This window comes from Pistacia vera, unplaced genomic scaffold, assembly GCF_008641045.1.
Source record: "Pistacia vera cultivar Batoury unplaced genomic scaffold, PisVer_v2 Contig93, whole genome shotgun sequence".
Lineage (NCBI taxonomy): Eukaryota > Viridiplantae > Streptophyta > Magnoliopsida > Sapindales > Anacardiaceae > Pistacia > Pistacia vera.
Genome location: NW_022196812.1, coordinates 1,519,150 through 1,530,918, shown reverse-complemented (window position 1 = coordinate 1,530,918; position 11,769 = coordinate 1,519,150). Strand labels below are relative to the sequence as shown.

At 42.2% G+C, this 11,769-nt stretch overlaps 1 protein-coding gene across 2 annotated transcripts; it reads right to left on the bottom strand.

Moving 5' to 3' along the window:
- Nucleotides 1-8,097: 8,097 nt before the first annotated feature.
- LOC116120394 (ankyrin repeat-containing protein ITN1-like) lies at nucleotides 8,098-10,737 on the bottom strand. 2 transcript variants are annotated; one of them, XM_031406349.1, is made up of 8 exons: nucleotides 10,641-10,737; nucleotides 10,032-10,541; nucleotides 9,792-9,941; nucleotides 9,511-9,648; nucleotides 9,347-9,397; nucleotides 9,133-9,268; nucleotides 8,844-8,919; nucleotides 8,098-8,739 (listed from the first exon to the last, which is right to left on the bottom strand). In XM_031406349.1, the coding sequence occupies exons 1-8, from the start codon at nucleotides 10,726-10,728 to the stop codon at nucleotides 8,149-8,151; spliced, it is 1,740 nt and encodes a 579-aa protein (XP_031262209.1). In that variant the 5' UTR covers nucleotides 10,729-10,737; the 3' UTR covers nucleotides 8,098-8,148. The 2 variants fall into 2 exon arrangements, with proteins under 2 accessions (XP_031262209.1, XP_031262208.1); XM_031406348.1 differs by having other exon boundaries at nucleotides 8,844-9,268.
- Between the last annotated feature and the right edge of the window lie 1,032 nt (nucleotides 10,738-11,769).

Genomic DNA, 11,769 nt, shown 5'->3' with positions numbered 1-11,769 from the left:
GCTCAGGCAGGTCCTCCAAAAACCGGAGGCATTGGGAAAATTGCTCAAATGGGCCATGGAGCTCAGCCAGTTCGATCTCCATTACAAACCAAGAGCAGCTATTAAAGGGCAAGCTGTTGCCGACTTCATCTCAGAGTTCTCACATCATCCGAAGAACGAGTTGGAATAGCCCAACGAAGTCATCCAGGAAACTGTTCAAAATCTCTCGACGTGGACCCTCTACGTCGATGAATCATCGAACAGAAAGAGGGCTAGAGCAAGCCTTCTCTTGTTGAGTCCCGAAGGGGCCCGCATTCATGACATTCTCCGGTTCGGTTTCAAAGCTACTAATAATGAAGCCGAGTACGAAGCTCTACTCGCTGGACTCAGGTTGGCCAGGGAAATGGGCGCAACCGCGATCAACGTCCATAGTGACTCCATGCTGGTCGTAAACCATATTTTGGGAGAGTATCAAGCCAAGGAAGATAACATGATCAACTATCTGAAGAAAGCTAAGGCCGCACTCGAGCCATTCAAGCACTTCACAGTCACTCAGATCCCTAGAGAAAACAATTCTGTGGCGGACGCCTTGGCAAGGATAGCCTCATCATTAGACTCGGATGCACCAGAGAACATTCCTGTTCGATTCATCAAAATCCCAAGTATCAGCCCAAACGAACAGGCTGTGAATATAACGTGTTCAGACTCATGGATAACCCCCATTATTCGGTATCTCAAAGATGGGATCTTGCCTGACGATAAGGTCGAGGCAAGAATTCTACGAACAAGATTTGCTCACTACACCCTCATCAGAGACCAACTGTACAGGCGAGGATTTAGTGCCCCTCTCCTCTAATGTGTGACCAGCGAAGAAGCAGATTATATCATGCGGGAGATACATGAAGGGATCTGCGGTAATCACACCGCTGCGAGATCTCTTGCGAACAAGGTTGTTTGTCAGGGGTACTATTGGCCCCGAATCCAAGATGACGCCTATAACTTTGTCAAAAGGTGTGATAAGTGCCAACGGTTCACCAAGATACTGCGAGCTCCCTGCCACGAGCTGGTAACCGTGACTAGCCCCTAGCCTTTCTCTATGTGGGAGATCGATCTCATCGGTCCCATGCCAGTCGGTAAAAGGGAAGTCAAATATGCCATGGTCGTGGTAGATTACTTCACCAAATGGGTCGAAGCTGAACTGCTAGCCGCGATCACGACCAGAAAGCTCAAGGACTTTGTTTTCAAGAATATTATGTGTCGCTACGAAATTCCTCATACCCTTATCTCGGATAATGGGAAACAGTTCGACAACAAGAAATTCAAACAGTTTTGTGACAAGCTGGGCATCCATAAAAAGTTTGCCTCGGTAGCAAGGCCACAAGCAAATGGCCAAGTTGAAGCTGTCAACAAAACCATCAAGCACACCTTGAAGGCCAAACTTGGCGCAGCCAAAGGGAATTGGGCTGACGACCTCCCCGAAGTCCTATGGGCGTACAGAACAACTCCAAGGACCTCTACCTCAGAAACACCTTTTTCGCTAGCATACGGATGCGAAGCGATAATCCCTATAGAGGTGGGAACTAGTTCGCTTCAGAGGGACTTGTATAATGAGGCCGACAACGAAGCACTTATGAGAGCAAGCCTAGACCTTGTTGAAGAACATCGCGGCAAGGCATCGCTAAGGATAGCAGCCTACCAGTAATGCGCGAAGAGGTTCTTCGATTCAAAGGTCAGGCGAAGAGACTTTTAGGTCGGCGATCTTGTGCTATAGGAAGTTCTTCTCGGTACCAGGGAACCAAGTACGGGAGTGTTAGGACCGAACTGGGAAGGTCCATACCGCATCAACAAAGTGATAAGATCGGGGACTTATCATCTTAAAAGGCTGAACAGTTCTAAGGTACCCCGAGCTTGGAATGCTGAGCACCTTCAACCCTACTATCAGTAATTCCATACTCAGTTTTCCTTGTAAATTAAATTGTAATTTTTGTAAATAATTTCCTTGTAAAGTATCATTTTGTTCGCATGTAATCTTGTTCGTGTGAATGTGTTATGTCATCACACTTGTTTCAGTAAATGTAAGCAATTAGGAAGCACTCATGTATAATAAAGCGAACAGAAAATTGTAAAGGAAAAAATGTATTTCATTACTGTGGAGTACAGCAGGCAAAAAGATGTGATTACAAGACCTAATCTGGCCCCTAGGTGGGCCGACCTCCTTGTCCTAGGGCTGGTTAACTGAGGGTTTGTCTGTGGCGTGTCCTGAACCTTCTGCTCGGAAGGCCATCGCTTCATCATCCTCCCACGCCATGGACATAAGTGTGTCTTGCCAGTTTGCCAGGAGGTCGGACATGTCAAGTAGTAGATTCTTCGGTCGCAGGGCATAAATAAAATCGATTGCCTATTCGGCAGCCTTCTCCTTGACCTCCGCCGCTTGATCCTGCACCTCTTGTGTTAAAAAGGCAACTCTTTCTTGATTTTCCTGAAGTTCAACTTCAAGAGCTTGCATTTCCTTCTCGGAGGCGTCCCTCTCTTGCTCTGTTCGTAAGACCTGCAGAGAGGTCGCTTTGAGTTCCTGGTCCTTCTCCCCGGCCTCCTTGGAGAGTCTAGCTATGGTCCTTTGTAGCTCTTTTACTTCCTCTCCCTACTTCTCGAGCTGCGCTTTCTGGAAATCCACCGTGCGAAGATCTGCGTCTCTTTCATTCAGATACCTGTTCACCAACTCAGAAGACAGATTTCTTTTTGTTTCAACAGCTTCCAGGTTTCACTTGAGCACTGCGTTCTCTTCCTTCAGAGCAACGCCTCCCTTCGCGGCTCCCAGTTGGACCTTTTCCATGGACATTCGCATGGAAAGAAGAGCCTGCAAACAAAGAAAGAAAAAGTTAGCTAATCAAAAAAAGCTAAGGGAAGTCCTCGCCGAGGAAAGTTCGATCACCTTGCTCAAGTGTTGGACCGATGTGGATATTAGGTCCACGTCGCTGGAACTTGCGAACTGCTCGAAAGATTCTGATAGTCCGCATTCTAGCAGGGCGTATACCACCGGCTACAGGTACTCTGGCAGGTTCCCCAGCGAGTCCAACACTGGGGTACCCTTCTTCACAGCCTCAGTAGCTGTAGTGTCGTCCATAGACGCCTTGCTTGACTTACTCACGTCCGGCCGCGACCTCTTTAATTGGCCGCCCTCAGATTCGGTCTCTGATTCTTCGACTTGAATCTGTCTCCTCTTCTTTCGCTGGGCCGTTGTCTTCAACCTCGGTCGAGCAGGAGATTGCTCGGAAGCCTTCGTTTTTTGTGTTGGTACGTCCTCTGACGGCTGCCCCTAAGGAGCCTTGGAAGGTCGCGCCGATGGGCCCGATGTCGCACCTTCAACCGGTTGAACTGTCAAAGCAGCTTCGGCTGCTTTGGCTTTCTTTGTCTGAGGGAAAGTGACCTGCCTTCGTCGCGGCTGCTCTGACTCCTTCGGAGGCATGGTCGCTGCATGCAAAACATCGTTAGCAAAGTATCTCAGTTCACGACCGGAAAGGGGTCAGTTAGCAAGACTTACTCAATGGGGCCTCTAGTGACGTGTTTGCATTGAAGAAATCGTATTTCCGCAAGCTCGCGGTCGTCACGAGTTTCTTCACGTCGCACTGATCCTCTGGTAGGGAGCCAAAATGCACGATCCTACGTCTATCAAAGAGCAGCCCTAGGTTGGTCGTCTTGTTAACTGTCAGAAAGAAATCAGGTCGTTAGAAAAGCACATTTCAAAAAAAAAAAAAAAAAAAAAAGAGAAGAGAAAATGGGCCTACTCGGATCCTGGAAGCGGCAATGGCCATCATAACGAAAGAAGAAAAACTTCGTTTCGTAGGCACCCGCGTTACTCGGATAGCTGTGTATCCCATCGGCGATAGTAGGTCGCCTGGACAAGTAGTAAGAATCCTTGTCCTTACTCTTCTTCAAATAATAAGAGCAGCAGACCTCCATAGCGGTCAGCTCGCCCAGTCCGTTCTCTTGGCACACGATATACATTGCAACAGCAATGATGTACGCATTCGGGGTCAACTGCATCGACGCAACCCCAAAGTGGTCCAAAAGCGACCTGATAAAAGGGTGGAAGGGGATAAGTCCCCCACCCTTGATGATCTCCTCGGAGACCGCGGCCAGACCGCTTAGCAGGTACAGCGATGAGTGCGCCACATCAAGGAAAGCGTCCACCTCGATAGCGTATTGCTTTATTACCCTCTCGAGCTCCTCCCCGGTGAGCACCGAGAAGACCTCAATAGGGATGTTTGGAGCACCCTGTGGGGGCGAACTGATTCCCTGTTTGGATCTAGTTGTTGAGGGGTCTATTTTGCCGGTCTACAAAAGCGACAAGCAGAAGAGTCATTTAGCCCTCGTACGTTGTTTCATATGATGATGTGGGAGGAAACAAACTCTCAAAATCCCAAAGGAAACCCTAACGGCGTGATTCAAGCCACCATTAAGGGCTCGAACTAGACCTAAGCATCTCGTCTCCGATAGGCTACCGGAAGACAGACGCCACTCAACCATGGAAAATAACAAAACAGAAACAGGGAGAAGCTCTTACCGTACGGAGTGTGAGAATGACTTCCGCTTCGAATGCTTGAAAACGCTGGTTTGAAAGGTAGAAATTCCAAGTTTGCGCAAATCTTTTACTCTTTAAGAAAAAAGGCTCTGGTAACATTGCCTGAGAAAGACTCGAGGTTTTTATAGCGTATGAATCGGCGCTTGGGTTTCTCAAAATCGAAACGACGTTTGGGTGGCAAAGGTTTCTCACCATTGATCACAGCCATGTGTCATGCATCAGCGGGGAAGAGTGAGCGTCACGAATGGATAAAGTTAGACCTTCATCTCTTCCGTTGAAAAGCCCAAACGACGGCCATTCTCTCTTTCTCAGAGCATTAATTGCGTTTCAAATCCACATTTAATGCTCTGGTAAAGGGCATCATTCCAACGTACTACGCATTCAATGTCCTGATAAGGCATACCGTGTCAGCGTACAACACATTTAATGCATCTGCCTGGCACTTATCACGCACAGGGCACGTCTGTCAGCACAGGGATTGCTTCATTAAATGTACCCATGGCAAAAGGACAATAAGTGACGTCTGACGAAACCAGGTCGTTCGTCCCCTGCAAACAATGAACATGCGAGGTCGTTCTCAAAAAAGTTCCATCCCGACCTACTTTCAGGCAGGTCGGGATTTCCAGAATTTTCAGAATTTTCAGAATTTTCAGAATCTCCGGGAATCATCCAATTGCGGCATGACTTATAGTTTCCAAGGTTCGGTTCTCAAACCTTAAAAATAAGGGGACTTCTATTATGCCTGGGAACTTAGGGCTGACGTGGCGCCTAGTTAAGTGCGCAAGGTCAGACCTCGGGAAGAGCCTACTGCCATTCTGACGCAGCTGCTTCGTGCGATCATGGTGGCACCCACAACTTGCTTCCGTCAAAGTAATGGGTGCACGTTAGGCCAGCAAGGAGTTGTGATGACCCCGCGTGTCCAACCCCTGCAGCAAATCACGTGAATTACTCTAAACGAAGGATTTGCACGGATCATCCCACCAACTTGAAGATTCAATGATGATTACCTCAAGGCATCCCACTATAAAATGGGAGCTCCTCTCTCATTAAAGGGATTCGCGCATTTTAATCTTGCAAAAAAGAAAGAACTCTTTCTGTCTCTCTAGAGAAGACAGTCTTCAATATCTTGTATCATCAGTGTAAAGTCAGTCATCTAAAGCGACCTGACCCTTATCATTAATAAAAACATCAGTGAACGTAGGATTTGCTTCCTTAGCATCCGAACCACTTTAAAACTCATTTCTCACTGCATTTACTTTCATCTCTCCAAACCATTCACGTGTGTCTTTTGGGGGCTAGCTCGACATTTCACACGTGCGTTTCGTTGGTGTCAAAATCACGCATCAACACATCTCTTGATCAAGCTATCATGGATATGCATAATTTTTCCCATTTGATTTCAAAAAATCTGCCGATACAATTACACAAACTCTGTTTTTAGTTCTGCAGAACCAATTTATTTAATTTCTTCAGCAATTACAAATATTTTTTCTGCATAATATTTTCATCTATCTGCAATAGTATCTCCTCTTATTTTTGACATCTAATTTATAGGACCATTGAATAAAAATAATAAAAAATATGCTATTTATACTGTAACTCTCCAGCCCCTTTTGGAATTGTGGGGAACATGACAAGAAGATACAACTTTCATTTGGTTGAGCACAGTAACAATTTGTGTAGCTTTGAAAGAATTTTTACTCCTCACTTGGTTGAAGAGTACTGGATCTATAAGTGGATAAATATATTTCAAGCAATAGAGGAAACTGCAGCAAGCCAAACAGGGTCACTGGAACACATCCAAGCAGGGAAATCGGAAATATAACCCATTTCCATGGACGAGAAAGAAATAGGTAAACAGTTGCACCCATCAGATGAAATATAAAGAAATGTTGTTAAGGGATGTTATATAACTCACTCAGTCAAACTATGCCGTTATATAGTCCGCCAACTCTGCCGTTATATAACATCCCTTAACTCTGCAATTACATAACACCGTTAACTAAGCCGTTAAGTTAAATCGTTAACTGTGTCATTACATAACAGTGTTGATTCTGTCGTTACGTAACGTTTGTTAATATACCATTATATAACGACAGTTAACTCTGCAGTATAAATAGCATAATTACGATTGTTAACTACGCTGTTATTGTTGCCGTTAAGATACGTCCGTTTCCTATGCCGTTACGTAACGTCTTTAAACGTTACCTTGTCGTATTTCACTGTACTGAAGTCGCTTCGCTGCCCAACTTCATTTTCCACAATTTTGACTGAAGCTAATTGCTGTAACAACAATGCAAAAGCGATAAAGTACAAGATTGGTCAACATTCCTAATTCTTCGTCATTTGGCAGAGCTTGAGAGGGCTGTGAATTTGACTTGTTTTGCATCAAGTGAGGTAAAGTTTTGTTTGTTTGTATGAGAAAGTTAGGCCTTTGCTGCTGTACATTTGTTTCTGCAAGCTCTCGCTCCTCAAAGCTTCTGCAGCTTCTCTTACCTCCTTTTTCCTCACTTCCGCATAAAGTTTAAGCCAATTCCATAGACTCTTGGTTTCGCTCTCAGTTCTCATCTGATAAACAACGCTTCTATGGGATCTTAAGCTTCACCTCTGCTTTCTGTTTCGTAGACTAAAATCATTTTCTTCTAATATACAGAGTTTTATTTGCTTGGTTAATTTTTATCTCGGTCATAAATTCAGATTGTTTAGTGTTCTTTTATATCTTAAACCTGTGAATCTATCAGACACACAACAACCAGAAACTGCTTTAAATTTAGTGAAATTGCTAACAGAACTTTGTACATATGATAATTCGTCGCTTCTATTGAGAAGCGGTTTCATTGGATTGTTTGAATCAGTGATTGATGTCCATGTTTCCAGTTCAAAAGGGAAAAAGGCAGCTGAACCTCTTAATTAATGTGAATATATTTCAAGAATTAGCAGGCTAACCCTTCCAAAGATGTTTTTATGATTTCTACCCTGGGGAAGCTTTTCATAGGATTAAGAAATGAGTAAGTTAAGAAACCAACCCATGATTTCACCAATCAATATTTTTTATTTCTCAGGTTTTGGCCTAGAGTTCTTGTTGATGTGAGCAGAATAGATTCTTCAACTTCGGTACATGTTACAATATTTCAGTTCCCATTATCATTGCTCCAACCGCTTGGCATCAAACGGCATACCCTGAAGGTCTGACTCGTAAAAGCTATTGGTTATGGTCTAAATTCTAACATGACTCAGCTGTTTGAATGTGTCCCAGGAGAGGTTGCCACAGCCAGAGCAGCAGCAGCCCATTATGGTATTTAGTTAATGCATGTTGAACTGATATGCTTACTTTAGGCCCATACATATTGAGACCCCTCTTCTTTTTCTGGAATTTTTTCAGGTTTTATCTGACTCACCTAGCTGCTTTATAGAGGAGGTTGAACGAGGAATTTAGAAGTTCATGATTAACTACGTAATTTAGCTGCTTCTAAACAGATGTAATAGTTGAAAATTGCAGATCAGTACTTCAAATGAGACAAATGAGAATGTGTTAATAGAATCTAATTTGAAGGACAAGTACTTGTCTCTACATGAGAATTACATCCTTAGTTTAGCGCTTTGAAAATGGTTGATCTATAAGTGGATGAGTAAATTTCAACTAACAGAGGGAACTGAAACAAGGCAAATAATGTCACAGGGATACAACAAAGCAAGGCAATTGGAATGATAACCAATTTTCCAGGGGAAAGAATTATAATGGTTGCACCAAAGGCCACTATCATGCTTGCGATAGAGAAGAACATGGTGACAAGCCCGAACATTAACTTATTTGGCAAGGCCATTAGAAAATCCTCTTCTGAGTAACGTGAAGTAAGGATTCCCAAGAACATCAGCAATGAAGTAGTTGAAGAAAAGAGTGCAAGTGCATCTGAAGCAATGAAGATTATAAACGGTCGTTCTTGTGAAAAATTGGGTATCCCGCTATTGTTGTTGCCACCTGGTACCGTAAAAGCCGCTGCAAAAACTACAGTGATTATGAGTGCAGCTACAAATGTGTATGATTGAGCAGTGTCCTTCATCCATTTTTCACCGTCTTTGACTAAACCCTCGTGTTCTTCGGTAAACACTTCTCTAGGAGTTTTGTTGAGCTTATTTCGCTGTACTCGGAAGGATGGATGGACATAACTTTCTACAGCCTGAAGATAAAAGGTTGGCCCATTAGTAAACAGTAATAAATATGATTCTTGCAGAAAAATCTTGGACATTACACAATAACGGATGCTACATATAGAAGATTTACCTTAAACCATTGTAATTCCCTCTGCATCTGAAATGCTGCACCAGGGACTTCTCTTGAAGGTACTAGCCGCCCAGCTAAATGCAAGATGTTGTCAGTGTTTTTTCTTGAACTGGCGGCTTTCCAATCCCATATAAATAAATTCATATTGTTGACAAGACTAAAAATTTGTTCATGGCGATGTAATATTGCAAAATGAAGTATGCCAAGTCCTTTTTTAGTGAAAGTAAAGGAATAGAAATAGGCCTTCAGGATTTCATGCACAAGCTCATAAATCCCAAATCTTGCAGCTGTAAGAATTGGCTCGCACAGTGTCTTCACGGCTTTTTTATTGCTCCAAATCACTCCCTCATTACACATGATTTTGACTATTTCCAGTGTTTGCATATGCGCTAACTTTGTATCATGTATGTGCTTGACACTTGACGCTGCAATTGAATTCAAGTCAATTTTAAATTAGGATTTCGTTCAACATACTCTTTTTAAGAAATAAATATATAATATACCTTGCATGAGGACTTTCCATAGCATAGTATGTAATTTTTGGCTCAAACCACCTATGATATAAACAAATATCAGTTTTTGAAATCATAAGTTAAAAGGTAATTTATATCTTTGTTGTCTAGAGTATATCTAGGGAATGAATTTAAATGGGAGGTGATCCACGAACCAAAGGCAGTAGAGATTTTTCGACAAATACATCCAAAATGTGTGGATCTTTCTATGTTGTTTGATATTTCCAAGTGGTTCTCCTCGTCTCCATACACACTTTCAGGGCAAGAAATATGTTCTTCCTGCACAAGAATCCCTGCAAAAAAATGCAAAGGCTTTTCAATTGGCAATCTGGATTATAAGAAAATGCAGAGATGTCCGCATTTGATATTTTATCTGGCACTGCACAACTATAGAAACTGAAAAATAGAAAAAATAAAAGTAGCCAGAGAGACTAACAACGATAGATTAAGCGTTGCCAATATCCAAACCGACTCCCACTATGAAATGCCAGAGGATTATTAGCTAGCATTTTCAAAATACTCCTTCTTCCCTTTTTCAGTTCCCGACCTAACTTTGGATATTGCTTCAATAGATCTAAAGCTATACCTGTAAATGAAGCACATCAAAGATCAATAAAGATCAGGGCAATTAAATTAATAAGTGATTCCAAAAAGAGTTGCATAATATTGTGCCCACCGTAGAGACCACAACTAATCAAGTCTTCAATTAGAATAAAACCTCTCTCGTCATACAAGTCAGCTGTTGTCACTTGCAGTAGATATTCAACTACTTCCTTGTGGCCACAGGCTGCTGCTTCATGGATGGGAAGGAAACCGGTGCTGTCAGTTATGTTTGGCAAATCTTCGTTGCAACGCACGAAGGCTTCTACTGCTTTTTTATTGCCAAATGCTGCAGCCCAGAATATAGCTGACTGCCCAAACTCATCTTTCGATTCAGCTAGTGATTGGGGACCCATCTGTGATGCAAGCTTCTCTATAAGCCAAATGGGGGCATCTAACTTTCGAGTAATTATATGAGAAAGAGTCTCCTCCACATAAACTATAATCTTCGCCGTCAACCTCTGGTGATCTAATCTGTTTATGTATTCTTCTACGCCGCTCCAATTATTCTCTTGTAAATCCTTGAAAAATTGCCTGTACTCAACATGATCCTCATTTTCCTCGCCCCTTTCGTTCAACATCAACCCTAAAATATATGCCCGTATGAGAAAGTAAGGTTATTGAAGCAGTACAAAGAGCATCTAAAAAAGAAGTAATATTAATACTATTAGTGTAACAAAGTTACCTTCTGACGAAGCAGATTCATAACTCTCATCATCAGAATCACTTTCATCATTAAAATTTGTCTCCATTTCAGTAGTTTCTCTTTCCATCTTTCTCAGAATCACTAAAAATGAAGGGGAAAACATTTAAGGAAGCTGATGAAATTTCAAAACATCTATCTAAATGGACAAATTAGTAGTCAAAGATTCCCAGTCACACTATTTTCTCATACATCGGACTCATAAATAATTTAAATATAATTAGTTAATTAAAAGACGACTTAGTGATTATAATAAACGATGCAAAAACACAAAGTTGATGCATAATAATGTTGAATGAAGGCATACTCTTAGTTAGGTATTGACTTTGTCTCTTTTGAATAGTCCACCCTTGAATGTAGGGTGATGTGTGCGTATATATATATTAGGTAAACCTGTTAATTGTTTCACATGCTACTGGAATATAAAACTCTTTAAGTATAGCTAATTTCAATGGCTAAACGGATTGATATATTATTAATTTGTATGAGCTACTGGACAAAGTCTTCTCTTTTAAGTCAATAGATAGTTTCTCGCTGGCAGCCATTGTCATATTTCATAGCAATTTCTTATTCACTTCAACACACTAGCCAACGGTTCCCATTCATCCCCTCAATTTAACCAAATTTCAACACCTTGTGGCTTGTGTATTGAATTGGACCCGCCCTATCTAATTTTCGGACAGAGTGGACATTCCTGTATTAATGACTGACCCAATTCTCTTCTAGGAGGCTTGAGGCTTTGAATTGAAAGGTCTTTGAGTTGAAAAGTTTGATGATGAGCAGGTCTTAAGACTCTTAACCAGGACTTGGACCTTATTGTCACTACTATAAAGGTAATATTACACTTACAACCAAATCTCACAAACTTTCTTTCATAATCTCGATATGTCAGTTTATAATTGGTCAGTTTGCAAATAGATTTTGTTTGCTTGCTATGGGTCCCGCTTACCATTTGCGAGCTGCCACATCGGAGTTGTGAGAAAAAGTTTGTAAGATTGAGTTGTGAGCCAATCTTTATCCCTACTACAAGAATGCTTACTGAGGATGGTTTTAACTAGGGTTGGGCGGGTTTGGGTACTTGGCCCAAACCGTTGGAATTGGAATTGGTCGG

Coding starts and splice junctions, on each gene's coding strand:
- LOC116120394 (XM_031406348.1), bottom strand. CDS start 10,728: ATGGAAAGAGAAACTACTGAAATGGAGACAAATTTTAATGATGAAAGT. Junction 9,942..10,031: donor GATTAGTTGTGGTCTCTACG/GTGGGCACAATA, acceptor CTTCATTTACAG/GTATAGCTTTAGATCTATTG. Junction 9,649..9,791: donor GCAACGCTTAATCTATCGTT/GTTAGTCTCTCT, acceptor ATTTTTTTGCAG/GGATTCTTGTGCAGGAAGAA.